This window comes from Amphiprion ocellaris, chromosome 19 (genome assembly GCF_022539595.1).
Source record: "Amphiprion ocellaris isolate individual 3 ecotype Okinawa chromosome 19, ASM2253959v1, whole genome shotgun sequence".
NCBI classification, from domain to species: Eukaryota; Metazoa; Chordata; class Actinopteri; family Pomacentridae; genus Amphiprion; species Amphiprion ocellaris.
In genome coordinates, this window is record NC_072784.1 from 8,817,244 (window position 1) to 8,832,592 (window position 15,349).

The 15,349-nt window shown below is 40.0% G+C and overlaps 1 protein-coding gene across 4 annotated transcripts in view; it reads left to right on the top strand.

Moving 5' to 3' along the window:
• pdxdc1 (pyridoxal-dependent decarboxylase domain containing 1) overlaps positions 1-15,349 on the top strand; it is a 35,378-nt gene that overhangs the window by 13,749 nt on the left and 6,280 nt on the right. For 2 of the 4 annotated variants that reach the window (XM_055005242.1, XM_055005241.1), the window contains exons 11-23: positions 58-159; positions 304-429; positions 1,518-1,568; positions 4,302-4,376; positions 7,453-7,513; positions 8,800-8,870; positions 9,286-9,391; positions 10,884-11,058; positions 11,346-11,464; positions 11,577-11,698; positions 12,565-12,657; positions 12,789-12,885; positions 13,401-13,499. In XM_055005242.1, coding sequence (XP_054861217.1) covers positions 58-159; positions 304-429; positions 1,518-1,568; positions 4,302-4,376; positions 7,453-7,513; positions 8,800-8,870; positions 9,286-9,391; positions 10,884-11,058; positions 11,346-11,464; positions 11,577-11,698; positions 12,565-12,657; positions 12,789-12,885; positions 13,401-13,499 — 1,297 coding nt within the window. The remainder of the gene's footprint in view (positions 1-57; positions 160-303; positions 430-1,517; positions 1,569-4,301; positions 4,377-7,452; positions 7,514-8,799; positions 8,871-9,285; positions 9,392-10,883; positions 11,059-11,345; positions 11,465-11,576; positions 11,699-12,564; positions 12,658-12,788; positions 12,886-13,400; positions 13,500-15,349) is intronic. The other 2 variants (XM_023295761.3, XM_023295760.3) reach the window with 1 other exon arrangement.

Below are 15,349 nucleotides of genomic sequence, written 5' to 3' on the forward strand. Positions count from 1 at the left end.
ATTTAAATGAAATTTACATTTCATGTTCCACACCATGGTTTTGTCTGCCCCCTCCAGGCAGCTACCAGAAGTGACAGTATGACGCTGACACCAGGTCAGTGGCTGGGACTGCCTGCTGTAACTGCTGTCACCCTCTACAGACATGAAGACCCAGCACTGGTCAGCGCATATCCTTTTCATTATCAGACAATAAAAAAGAGTGCATGTTTTGTTAGCTTTTGTTGCATTTTTTGTTTATCCTCTCCAGGATTTTGACTTTGCTATCTGGCTCACTCCTCTGTGTCTCTGTTTTTTGTCGTTCAGTCTCTGGCAGCAGGTTTAACCCCCAGCCAGCCTGTGGACAAGCTACGAGCGCTGCCTCTCTGGCTCTCCCTGCAGCACCTCGGTCACAGTGGAGTTGTTCAGAAGTTCAGACATGCCACCAGTCTGGTGAGCATCACTTAACTCTCCCTGAACCACAAACTGTCACTTTTCATTTTTGATACAAAATGTTAACAGAACTTCTTCACAGCAGCCTTTTTAAATTGTCATAGCAGGTTGAAGTAATTTCTATGACGGCTCTGTTCTACCAAGTAACCTGGTGAGCCATGACAGAACCATATGAGCATGCACAATATCAGTTACATACATCACGAAAGCACCTGCCGTTAAAATACAGCAGTCACAGTGTTAAGGTCAGTTCATGGTTTCTGATAAGCGGACTGCATATCCTCTCATGTCAAACACAGTAAAAAGGAGCTGCTTACATGTTGGGCTCTCTGAAGTCCAGCAGTGAATACTTAAATAAGAGCTCTTCTAATGAGGAATTATAAAGGTGTGGATGGCTGAGAATCTCTTTGTACAATCTCTCCTCTTGTGAAACATTTGCTTTAAGCACAACTTTCTTTCCTAGCACATGTGCAGCACATGTTTTATTTCTATGATTCTAATGTATGATTTTGATGTTGACCTTTAAATCATTTTTATAATGAATTCTAAAGTTGTGTGCTGAATGTATTTCTTTGCCATTGTAAAGCACCTTGAATTGTCTTGCGTATGAATTGTGCTATACAAAGAAACTTGCCTTGCAGCTTGTACGCTTCTAGTACAGACAGTCTGTGCGGTCACAACATTTGCAAACAAATAAATACTTAATGTAATTTAGCTAATGTATGTGATTTCTGAATTGCTCAATACAGATATTCATATAAAAGGCAGGCTATGCCTTGGACAGGTCGAGAGATCCAACAACTCCCCCTAAAATTACAAACTCAAAATTTTTGTGATTATGCGTGTGCACGGGTCAGACTAATATCTAACCAACTGGCTTACAGTTTGCCAGTTAATTAACTGTTAGATACTCTGTTTTGTTTGCAATAAATGGAGTCCAGGCTAGCCCTGCTTCCTGTCTTTATGCTAAGTTCATACACACACAGGAATTTAAGCCTTTTATTTACATATAAATTGCTTTTAGAAGTAAGATTTGTTCACCTTTGAAATCACACTCTTCATGTCTGACCTTAATGTCTTCCCTCCAGAGCCAGCAACTCCTCCAGAAGCTAAAATGTGTGACCTCCATCAAAACATCGGTAGGTGCATTCTTAATGTTCTGTAATCAATAACAACATAATGTCTACCACGATAAAAGGTGTCTGCTCAGGCTTCAGACATTTTAGCATGCACACATTGGTCTTTGCACTTTAGTAAAAACTATATGTATTATGACTCTGGTCTGGCCAGCTTCATGGTGGCACGTTGGTGACAATGGCCCATAATGCTGGTAGTGTCAACAGCCACTCCAATATTATGGTGACGTCACACGAGAATGCAAAAAACATACATTCATAGCACTTCAGCATTGTCCATTCTGAACAATATAAAGATAGGTCTAGCATTATTATATGGTATTGTATCTGTCATAATTTTTTAATAACCTTGAATGTGCTAGTCCATCTCTTAATGTTTAATGACTTTTGTTCATTCTGTGGCTCTCAACTGAAATCCCAGTGGCTCATTCTGACGACATAAATCTTTAAAAATGGCTTTTAAATCTATACTTTCACTTTCAGTAAAGACACATTTATTACCTGAAGCAGCTGGTCACTAAAGTTTTTATCAAATCCTGTTTCCCAAACAGAAGGGAATAGTGCATTTGTTCAGGACTAAGGACATTAGACACATTTCAGTAAAATACATTGATTGCTAGTTTTGATTTTTCATGAAAATGGCTTGTAATGACACAAATATAAAGCATCACCACCTTTAAATATGCCATGTAAGGAGGTGAGCTGCCATGATGTAACAGTTGACTCATGAGTTAGCAGTGATTAACTAAAACTGGACAGATAAACCTTTGTAAAGATAACTTAACTAGATGTAGCTGCCGTTTTTAGTCAGCCCTACATTTTCAGTCCCACAACGCCACCATGAAACTGGAGGCCTTTTGTCTGTTTCAGCTTTTCGTAAACACTGTAGCCTCAGCAGCATATGTGAAAAACTTGAAATGACTCTTCTCGTATAGTAAAAAGAAATGGTAAGATTTTTGGAGCATCTTGGATCATAGATAAACGTTAATTTTATATATACAGTGCTTAACAAATTTATTAGACCACCTGTCATAAAAACGAGAAAACACAAATATTTCAGAAGTCTGTCAAAAACTTGTTTAAAACTCTGATCATTATTTATTAGGCAAATAACAAACTGGAACAACTAAATAGTCCTTATTCACATGTATTAACCAAACATCTTAATATTTTGTATGACCTCCTTTGGCCCTGATAACAGCTTGCTTTCTTGCAAGGCATTGCTTTCGTGTATTTTTCCAAATAGTTTCTAGCTGTTCCCAGAGACTTACTTAGGATGAAACTTTTGTGTGATCTATTTTTGAATTCAATAAACCCCAGATCTGTTCGATAGTATTCAAGTCTGGACTTTGACTTGGCCAGTCCATCAGTTCCAGGACTCCAGATTCCTTTCTCTTGGTCCAGTAATCTCTGCACAGCTTTGAAGTATGCTTAGGGTCATTGTCTTCTTGGTATATGAACCCGTGATCAATGAGGTTCAATCCAGAAGGGATTCCATGATGCACCAAGATGTTGTGGTAGACCTTCTTGTTCATGATACCATCCATTTTAACTAATTTGCCCATGCCGTTTCCACAAATGGAACCCCTTACCAGAATGGAATCTCCACTGTGTTTCTCTGTGGGTGCAATACATCTAGCATCAAAATGTTCTCCAGCTTTTGTATGAACATAAATGCGACAATGCTGACCAAAGGGTTCAAACTTGGACTTATCCATCCAGAGTACCTTCTTCCTGTCATCTACAGTTCAGTGTTTGTGCTCCCTGGCTAATTTGAGGCGATTTTGGATGTTTGCACACCTCAATAATGACTTCTTAGCAGTTATTCTTTCCTTTAAACCTCGTTCCTTCAGTCGTCTGCTTAAAGTCATTGTCGAGCATGTTCGGGTTCTGATCTAGAAGCATTAGTCACTGAGTGAATATCAGCAGCGGTCTTTCTTCTGTCTCTAAAATCTTGAGGTACCTGACATCTGCTTCAGTTACCTTTCTTTATTGGCCTCTTCCTTGCCGCATTTTGTAAGTACCAGTCTCTTAATCTCTTAATCAAGAATAACATACGACCACTAACGCAAAATTTGCTGTCAAGGAATGCAAGCAAATAACTGTAATCTGGCATTTCAATCAAAATAACAGTGTGTTTTACTATTTTTTTCTGCTTTTTTGTAAAACAGTAAATTTGAAAATTCATTGGAAACAACAAGAACTATATTTTTGTATTAAAGATATCATTTTGATTAAAAAGTTTGCACATACTGGCAGATTAACCATTACAGAAACTTGAAAAAATATTTTGGGTATCAGCAATACTGTTAATTAAGCCAGTGTTGGCAAACAGCTTACACTGGGTGGTGGTCTAATAAATTTGTTAAGCACTGTATATATGTGTATATACATATATATGTGTATATATATATGTGTGTGTGTGTCTACAAAACCCACTTGTTTCTGTAGGGTGTGTTTGAGATCTTCCTTGTCACAGCTTGGAAAATGATACTTAAGCAGTATCAAGGAAACAGACTTTGCTTGAGATGTAAAGTAAATTGGGTACCTGGATTAGTCGCACTGCAACACTTCAGATCCAGTGAACAATCAGAGTGTTGGCGTATTCAGACTCAATGTAGCTTGGTAAAAGTAGGAGGGAGACACAGCAGTTTGTATGAGTTCTTTTCTGCAGTCACAGTCTATGTATGAGTCTTTTTTTGTAGTGAAAGTCAGTGTGGGTTACCTTGGTTCCAGGGCGTGGTGTCACCGATCCCGCCCATCTCCGGGGCTTCACTGCGGGACGTTCTGGGCTCTCTCATGCTCTCTATTGTAGGTGGGACCAAGCCTTTTCCCATCTCCTTCACAGCCCCTTTCAAACTGCCCACCCCCTTTTTTTTTCCTTTCTCTCTTCCTGTCACCCCTAAACATTTTCCTTCACCTACCACATACCCTCAGCTCAGCGGTATTTGGGTCTCCATTGGCTGATGAACTGTGACTGTTCACTTCTTCCTAATTGTTTAGGATGTGGACCACTCAGGCATGTTCTTTGAGGTACTTCTGGGAATGCCTCTCCACACTCAAAATGCTTTGTTGCCTTTGGACAAAATACAAGGGTCATGAATAATTAATGAATATGCAATGTGGAGTTGATCCCATTGTTTCCTTTATTTTAACAAGTAAATACATGAAGTGTCATTAGACCACTAGGCTTGAATTTTATTGAGTTTTATTGGTTGTTGGGACATCTTTATAATAAGGAATTACAATCATCTAGCCAAGAGGTTTACAACTAAGAATGAGTAAACATCCTACGTAATATAAAGAGCATGGCACATGATAGTTACACTAGGTTAATTCAGTTATTATCATCACTGAAGGATATTGGACTCCCCTTTAGACTATATAGAGTTAGACCTAGACATAATTCTGGGTGCTGGAAGTGCCTGTGATGAGTGTTTGTTAACTGATGTCCAATGGTACTGCCCTGAAATACAGAGCTTTTTGACATCCATTGACAATTTGTCCAGCGAACTGTTGGAAAAGAACTGCTGTATTCACTTTTCCACGTCATTCTCCAGAAAGTAATGGTCTGGTTGCACCACACTATCATTCTGCCATAGGACAAAACATGCTCTGGTTTGTTTGTATTTCTTTATCACAGTCATCGTGGGTGGTGCTAAGCAAATATTGTGGCTTGGTCGTCCTTTAAAATAGTGACAATGGAAATTTTTGTGGTGGAACATTTGCACACAGGAAGACAAGCACAGTCATTAAAATGGATTATCCACCAAAGCCAGGCAAAACTTGCCTTTCAGTTTCATTTTCAGTGCAGTAATGTGCTGCCAGAGGTTTCTGTTGCTGTAGCCTGTGGCGAAGAAAACTGTCACATGCAGACAGTGGAAGGAGGGGAGAATGCAAGCCAGTAGTAGGCTTATACCCACAACCTACATCCAGTGAATCAGACTAGACAAACATTGGTCACAGGTCATGTCCCATCAGTTACAGAGTGGCATGATCACCTTGCTAGTGCTCGAGTGCACTGATATCAAATGGAGGTTTTTTTTGTTGCGCACATTAACTTTCCCCAACATTTGAAAGATGGGCGTCATCTCAAGTCTTCTTAGGTCCTGCACATACCAATCATGCAAAATAGTTCAACTCTCCTTGAGGCTGAGGAGATTTAGCAAACTGGGAAAGAAGGGCAGCTCTGTCCTGAGATGCCCCCTAGGCCCAGTGGAGGTGGTGGAGGGATGCTGGCTAAGCTGTTAGAGAACATATCCCATCCCCTGCAGGACACTCTGACAGCACTGGACAGCTATGTCATTGACAGGCAGCTTCACCTGCAGTGTGTAAAGGAGAGATCCCACTGAGCTTTCCTTTCTGCTGCTGTCAGACTTTACAACCAACTCCCAGTAGACCAAGCACTCTGGTGCAACATCAATGCATTGAAACCCTTGTGTTTTGAATATTTTAAACATTTACGAAGTCTCTGTACAATGGATTTTTTCTTATACATATACAAGAATGTGGGCAATACCAGTATTTCCTACTCACCAAAGAATCTGTGCAGTATCACTCTGTCCAGTAGCAGTGGATTATGTACATATCTGAATTTCTACCAGTGGAAGAATTTGTACAACATTTTTGTTACTATTCACTTTGCTGTAACAATGCAAATTTCCCAGCTATTGGAATAATCTTGAAACCCTTAAGGTCTTATTTTGTGTCCTAAGTATTTATGTAAATGTATAAGTATTTATACCTTTGTCAAGTTTCCACACTACATGGTGTAGCTAAAGAGAGGGTGAGATGTGATCATACAGTAGATGCTCCACTTTTTTGACATTTTATGAGGCTTCTTGGAGGCATCGTCGTTTTGCACTCGTGTGTCATGGAAGTCTTTTTTTTTAATAATAAAAATAAGCATCAGCTCAAACTCTATTTATTGTCACACCTCCAACACCTGGTTTATTTTGGAAAATTACAAAAATAGATCGACAATATCACCAAAAGCTGTTTCTGATCTGGCCGTAGCTTTGTTCAAAGTATATTGAGGATAAACTAACTAAAACAACTTTTTTAGTTTTCTAATTTGACGGCACTACACATGCTTGCGAATTATTCATGACCCTCACACCAACATCCTGGAAACAGTAGCCTCACTGTCAGTCCCATCCAGGCATGATGCTTGCCTTTATCTCTCACCTGGATGTCATTGTTGATGGGCCTTTCTAGAGGTTTTATTTCCTGTCTCAGTGGTTCAAAAATTATGAAATCTACTATGTGTAACTTCACTGAGATGAGATGTTTGCTGAATTGAATTCTTGTTAATCAGCACAGCTTAGTTTGCTCCTACTATTAAGGTAACCCGAAAGTGAAGACACCATCCATGGATGATATGCGCAAAGGCACAGGTGTGCCCAGGTGCTGCTGGCATCAATCACCTGGTTGCATGGTATTTAGGCTTGCTTTTGAAGCATTTTACAGTGGTAATGGAGTATTTGAAATGCCCAATCCCATGCATTAATTGGTTTGCACTAGAAAATATACACAATTGTTGTATTAATTTGAATCAAGTGTCAGCTGAGCCAACGTGTGACGGCCAGTTAATCTATAGTTGGACCTGTAGCTTTGGATTGGGCTGCTCCATACCACTGAGAGGCAACGACTCGAGGCACCACCACCTTACAGAGCAGTTTGATAACTCAAACAAAAACTGTATGTGACTTTATTGACATAACATACAGTGCTTAAGTAGGCATGGGCAAAAGGCAAACTTTGAAACACATGTTCGCATTGCACCCTTTCAAACTGATTGTAATTGTTTTGCATGTTATATAGATCACTAATCTAAGCATAGTAATGAATACCTCCAATTCCTGATCTGTGTCTCTGTGTCCAAAAGGTGGAGGATGAACTAAAGTCTCCTGTGGTGCTGTTCAAGTTTTCCCAAGAAATGAGCGCCGGTGAGGGTCTCACACTCTGGACTGTACAAACATAACTGCACACATTTTAAGAGACATGAAATAAAGACAGTACTGTACAGCAGCTGCAGATCTTAATCTGCTTATGATAAGTTTTATGTAAATTTTCCAATAACACAATGAAAGTAGATGTATAATGTTTGTTGGAGTCAGTAGGATGGTTGAGCTTGTAATATAAGGTAGTGAAATGGTGAGTTATAGTGCAGCAGGGCTGAGGAAGAGGCACTAACTCTCTTCAACCCAGAAACACGCTCTGTACATGTTTTTCAGGTACAGCAGTCTGAAGAGAGTAGCCAGATGCAAATGAGATTTTTTTCCAGTGTCTGTCCATGGCATTCAATATCTAACATTCAGTCAGTGACTTCTGCTAAAGCCTCAGCTTCAGAGCAAAATCAATCAATGGCTCCGACCATTCAGCTGGCATCTCTGTAACAGACACTGTCTGATTCCAAGAGAACCATAAAATAAAATGCATGTACATTCCTCTGAGTTGACTCATGCCAATGACCTGCAAGTTGGATTTTTTTTTTTTTGACATATTGTTGCTAGTCTGACGGTCATCAAATAAAGGGAGACAGTCAAAGTATGATGAGAAGCAGGGGTGATGCCTGTTTTAAGCACATCCACTGGAAAAAATAAAAGCATGGACAAACCCGTGTAAATCCTAGAATGCTCTAGCTAATGAAGTTAAGTTAAGGTGAAAGAAACAGGACTAGAGTTAGATACACGTTAGGGTTTCCTCAAGTGCAAACTTGATTTTAGGGAAGAGAAAAAGGTTGCTTGGTGTGAGATAGGATGGTCAGATACGTCTTAATCAAAAACTGCTTTCTAACTGTGTTGCAATGCACTGGTATGATGTTCTGATCAAAGTTGAAACAATTTTTTGTAGCTGTGACCTCTTTCTTCTGGAACTGAAATGTGATTTTTCTTTATTAAAATAAATTACAGCTACTCATTGTTTTGTAGCCAAAAGAAGATTATTTTGTTGTAATGTAAGGTTAGGAGTTAAAAATGGGACTAAATGGTGCCCCTGATCATAAGTAAACTAAACTTCCTATGTAAATTTAATGAAGTGTTTCTTTAAATGATCAATAAAGGTACCATCCTTCAACAATTCACTGAAATGACAAACTACATTAGTGAGTTATCTCCATCTCCCACTGACTATCACTGTAGCAGCTTTAGGGCGATACATTGCTATGACAAAAAGTACAGTTACAGATGACATTGCTGTATTCCTTTTTTTCTCTCTTTTCCCATGTTGTTAGCATCCCGTGAGGGTTCAGTGGAGGGTTTCTGTGCTGGAGAGAAAGAGGTCCTTGATGCCTTCAACAGATGGGTGAGTGTTTTCCCTTCTTAAAAATATACTGTAGCTTGTATATTTGGGCTAATGCTAGCAAAAGCTGCACAAATCTACAGGTGGGTGGCAAATTAAAAGAAAAGACAACATAAAGTGTCTCAGTACAGTCTTGGGCCACCGCACAATGCTACAGCAGCTTCAGTGCTCCTTGTCACTAATACTCCAATGATATGATATGATATTCCCTCATTTGGCATTTTAATGATAATGGTGGAGGGCGATGCTAACTTTGTGTGTATGTGTATTGTGTGTGTTACAAAGCAAAAAAAAAAAGTTTAAAGAATTAAAACCCTTTTTCTGAACCTTTTTTTTAACAAAACAAAGTTGTGGTGTTGGTTCTGACTGACAAAAGTGGGTACTTATACTGGGTATTGTTTAATTTTTGTGTGTATAGCTAGGTGAACAGCTGGCCCAGCTGGTTCCCACCTCTGGAGTAGATGTGGTGGAGCTCGAAGAAGAGGGTACCTGTGTTCGCTTCAGCCCCCTTGTGACTGCTGCAGGTGACATGAAAGCACACAGACATGCAAGGATAACATTCTGCTTTTATCTATTAATCCACTATGTCCCAAAAGTTTGTTCTTCCCACTGGGCAGCATGTTTGATTGTTTGTCACCAAAGTGGGTTACATCTGGTCAACCAGGTACTATTTGGTTGTTTGTCTGATCAAACTGTCAGGTCCCAGTATGTAAATCTCTTGCTTGACCAACATGCATTACACTCACAGCCAAATTTTGGAAGTGTTGTTACCATGGTGAAGGGTGGAAAAGCTACTCTTTCAGAGTCTGAGATTCGTGCACAGGCCATTGGTCTTTGACATGCAGGAAAAACCCGTCAGCAGGTAGCTCAAGTCCTTGGCAGAAGGATCCGCTGGGTGTAGAAGTGGTGGCAAAGGTACAATAAAGGAGGATCCTTCAAAGACTCGCCTTGCTCAGGACGTCCATCTGGCCTAACTGCAAGAGCCAAAGATCTGATGAGAAAGACCAAGGGTAAAAGACACCAGTAATGCCGGTGACTCAGTCAGAGGCTGAAAAATCTTGAAGAAGATGTTTGTAAGAGCACTGTGCATCATTACTTAACAGAAATATTGGGGCTGAAAGCTTACAAGAGGCAGCGCACCACAGGACTCGCAAAACTGCAAAAGGAAAAGTGACTGGCTTTCACAGAGAAGTACATAACTCTGACTCCAAACGACTGGGAGAACTGGATTTTCTCTGATGAATGCCCTCTCTACTTATTTCCAACACCCAACAGCCAAAACCACCATAGTTATACAAATGATTGTGAAAAAGTACCATCTTCTAAGCAAGTGAAATTCAGTGCACATAGTATGGTTTGTGGAGCTATGTCTGCTTCAGGTCTCTCAGAGCTGCACATTGTGCCTCAAGGTACCACTGTTAACGCACAATATTATAACAACAACAGTCTAGAAAAGGTACTACTTCCAGTTTTGGCCAGGAGGAAAAAAGAATCAGGGCCTGTGACTGAATGGAAAATGTTGAACAGATGTTTGGAATTGGTATTTATGGAAGATGGTGCCCCTGCTCATACTGCCTGTATGACACAGCAATGGTGTTCTGAGCATCTGCCTGCCTTTCTGCATGAGGAGGAACGGCCATCAAATCTCCCCTGATCTCAGTCCAGTGGAGAAATGTTCGGGAATCATGATCAGTCGCATCTTTACCAGTCCAACACTGACTACCATGAAACAGTTCAACTCTAGGGCTTTGCGGGAGTGGGGGAAGATAAAACCATCCACGCTCAAGAACCTCGTACATTCCATGCCTGAAAGACTGATCGTGACCGTGATCAAAATGAAAGGGGGAAATAGTGATTATTGAATAAATTGATTATATTGTATATTCAGTCTTTGAACTTTGTTTCTCTGGGGAGAATGACCTTTTGGGACATGGTGTAGTATTGTTAAATATTGTTAGCAAGGGTGAAAACATTAGCAAGAAACTGTCATGACTCTGACTTCTATCTCCCATCCAGTCCTGGGGACCCAGCAAGAGGATGTTGAAGACCTGGTAGTGAAGCTGATGGAGGTGGTTCCTGTGATGGATTCCACATTGTGCCTGATACAGGACTTCAGAGAACAGACCCACCGACATTCACCCTCGCTTAGATACATAGAGGAGCACAGCTGGCCTGGCCTAGGAGCTGTTCGGTAAGCCTGGGTGAACTATTCAGAGCTCTGTAGTAAATGTAGCATTCACTCATCATCTTGTATGAAAGAGAAAATCTAATTGGTTTGAAAGTTGTTGAGATGCAGGATTAACATCTACATGTTTGATAACTTTGTCTGAATTAAACAAAGCATCTCTCAAAGATAAAACTAGCACTGTTGCGTGTTTTATTTCTAATTACTGTGTGTTTAACAATTAAATGACAAGATCTGCTGTGGTGCACAGTAGGAATCAAACATGGGGCTGTGATGGATGTGTTTCTGTTCAGGTACGAGCCGCAGGCTGATGGAATGGATGAGATCAGGAGGAAGCAGGAGCTGGAGAAAATTAACACTGAGCTGCTGAAGAAACTACAAGAGCTTGACACTGACATCATCTTCTCCTCTGGTTAGTAAGTCTTCACATCTGAGAGGCTTGTAAGAGACACTTTGACACAGTATTCCTATTACTTAACATTTCTGTTGTCTCTCTCTCTCCTTCTCTCTTTATTTCATTCCAGGCTCTGAGTTTGGAAGAGAGGAGGACTGTATTTTTGTGGGCATGGTGACTGAAGATGTGGATGTTTGCGAGCTAGTGGATACAATAGCTGCTCTTGGAAGGGACATAGTGGAGAGTGGAAGGGTAACCGCCATACTCACTTTATAGAATACATGAAGGTCAATAAATAATAACAAAAAGTGCTTTCAATTTAAGTTTGGCCACCACCTGGCTTGTATTGCACTCAACCCCAGCACCTCCAGGTGGCAGGAACACTGTGCCACTGGGCAGGTGGTTTCTGGAATTTGGCAGCGTTGCCCTTTTTACCAGTCCTGTTTGTAAAATGAACTGTTAGTAGTACCATTAAAATCTTAACAATACCCATCCCTACTCTTGAATTACTCTGACTGGAAGCAAGACGTAGACACTCACATTAATCAGTGGACTCTGTGTTTCTGTAGTTCCAACAGAGTGAAGCATCTTGTCTTCAGGAGTGACATTCTCCCAGTAAAAGTTGTAAGAATAATTTAAGCTGATCAAGTTCATATAACTTTGTAACCAGCTCCCCTAGTATTTGGATTAAATAGCCCTAATTACCAGTTTTAAAGATCTTGAATAGGGATAGGATCCAAAGAGTGACTACATTTTTGAATGGATTTGATGCGTAATTTTTTCCTGATTCAAAAGAGGATAAATTGCTTTTTTTGGTTTGCTGATAGTAGTTGCTCTACTTGGTAGTCCTAATCTGGCTGTTTGCTTGGGCTGCTCATCACTTCAAGTTCAGCACGTTGGAGATACAAAAATGTCTGCTTGATCTAAAGAGCTAAACAGTAAATGTCAGACTTTAGTTTGGAAATAAATAAGAAGGAAAATCCATCAGAGTGATCCAGAGGGTATTGAGGATCCTTCATTGATGTTAAATCTATATCTTGGAATACCTCCTCTAAATTATGCTCCAGTTTTGGTTGTTGTTTCGCATTTCCAAATGTTTTTGATTGTTTCCTGTGTAGCTGTTGGAGAACATGACAGAGGTGGTGAGGAAAGGCATCCTGGAGGCAGAGCTGCAGCTGCAAAAGGCCAACGAGGAGAAACTCATTGAAGAGGTATGTGTGCATGTAAAATGGATGTGGCACATAATGTTGGTTACTCTTTTGCTTTACTGACTGTGAGTGTTGTTGGCTTTATGAATCAACTTATTTAAATATATGACTTCCTTGATGTCTGTGTGTTCAAGGGGATGCTGAGGCAGCTTCCTCTGGTTGGCTCTGTGTTGAACTGGTTCTCCCCAGTTCAAAGCTCCATTAAGGGAAGGACCTTCAACCTAGCTGCAGGTACGGCATGATGCTTTTTATTGGGACGATGATAATCATTGCAATGCTCTTACACTTTGGCTGACAAAGCCACTCTAACATTCATAGTGTCACATAATTTTGAAAAAATGCAGCTTCTATACCAATCCAAATGGTACCAGTAATTTCTAACACATTCTAAAGCATTCTGATACACCGTAAACTGTGAACAGCTGATGATCTAGTTATTTACAAGTTATGGCTACAAGAAAAGGGTTTCACAATGTGGCTGCTCACAAGACAAGGCAAGGCTTTAAAGCCATATTCAAGTTTTTTCAAGCGAAAGTGGCCATAATGAAAAAAATGATTGTTAAAAAGAATAATGTAGGATTTAACTATAGTTAAAGTCCTGTACATAACAACACTGTAACCGTGCAAAAGACTCTAGATTTATTCTTCTAAAAACTGTACCTGTATTATATACTGTCACCAAGTATGTGAGTGTTTGTCAGTGTATATGCAACATACGTGTGAATATTAATGGTTTGTGTCCTTAGGCTCCCTGGATTCCACAGAGGTGACTTACTCTACCAAGGCCCAGGCAGGAAAGCTGTCACTTCAAGACGCTCCCACTTCTTCTTCAAAGAGACTGCCAGGTAGTATAACTCATCTTGTGTAATCTCAAATAGGATCTGTTATTCAAACAATAGCCAAACCTCAAGTGCACGTTGTGGAATTGCCTTTAGTCACATAGTAAAGTCAGCATGTCATACTCTAAGCTACGATATCAGGAAGACAATTGTGGACCACCGGTTCATCCTTGGGTACAATTTCCAGATGCCTGAAGGTTCCATGTTCATCTGTTCAAACAATTATACTCAAATATAAACACCATGGGAATGTCCAGCCATCATACCGCTCAGGAAAGGTTCTGTGTCCTAAAGATGAAGGTGTTTTGTTGCAAAATGTGCGTATTAACTCCAGAACAATTTTTGGCGACATGTCCTGTGGCCTGATGAAACTGAGAGTGAACTGTTTGACCATAATGACCATCATTACATTTGGAGGAAAAAGAGAGAAGCTTTCAAGCCTGAGTGTACCATCCCAACTGTGAGGTACGGAGGTAGCAGCATCATGTTGTAGAGGTGTTTTGCTGCAGGAGGGAATGGTACACTTCACAAAGTAGATGGCATCATCAGGAATGAACATTATGTGAAAATATTGAAGCAACATTAGCCAGGAAGTTAAAGCTTGGGTGCCAATGGGTCCCCCAAATGGGCAGTGACCCTATGCATACTGCCAAATTAGTTTCAAAGGGGCTTACGGACAACAAAGTCAATGTTTTGGAGTGGCCATCATAAAGCCCTGATCTCAGTCTCGTAGAAAATTTGTGGGCAGAGCTGAAAAGGTGTGTGCGAGCAAAGCGACCTAGAAACCTGACTCAGTTACACCAGTTCTGTCAGCAGGAATGGGCCAAAATTCCAGCAAAGTACTGTGAGAAGCTTATGAAAGGATACCCAGAATGTCTGACCCAAGTCATACAGTTTTAAGGCAAAACTACCAAATACAAAGGAAATGTATGCAAACTTCTGACTTTGAAGAAAGTAATACAAAAACCTCTCATTATTCTGGCATTTAGCAAATAGAAATATTTCTGGTAATCCCAGCTGACCTAAAACAGGAAATGTTTAGTCTGATTTAATGTCATACAGTGAGAAAAAAAAAGGTTATGTCTTTTTATACAGTGTATAAAAAGACATTCAACAGCAGGTGTGGAGTTTCACCAACAGTGGCTTAATAACCATTTCAAAAATGAAAAGTAGCCATGTTTCCATTCCATATTTTTATGTGCATTTTGAAATATAACAGATTGAAACAGTAAAATATGAAGAACTTTCCCAATTAAAAAAATTTAAAAAATTTTATGCTCAATTAAGGTGGTTTTAACAAAAACACCTCTTTGAATAAGTTCTGATTTAGCAAATATCTAATTCACATGACTGATTAGTTTCCCCGCTTGCTTCGTTGTCTTGACCTCTGGACAGCTGAAACATGGCCAATGATAGCTGACATGAAACATCTTTCCCAATGAAAAGCAGTTCCTGAAGACTTCTCCTCATTTTTTTCATTATTTTTCTTCATAGATAGAAAAAGTTTTGTTCTTCTGTTAATCATTTTAGCAGTTGGCAAACAGCTACTTTTGTTTCCAGCTTCTTCTTCTTCTCTGTTTAGTACAGTCATATGTAATGTAGTCTGTAGCACCACCTTCTGACAACACTTGTCAACAACGTTCTGTACGTTTGGGAAGGAATTTACTACTCACAGGGCTATTTGATCGAGTACTGTCATTGACAAGCTCATGACCAACATACTCGCCAGGACAGCACTCCCTGAGGTTTGGAGTATCGTCCTGCAGAAATTGGCAGAGAATGGCTGTAATTTTGCAATTTGATGTCTGGTTTGGACAGTAATTTGCCCTTGCTTTCTGTGAGCTCTATCTGTCGCA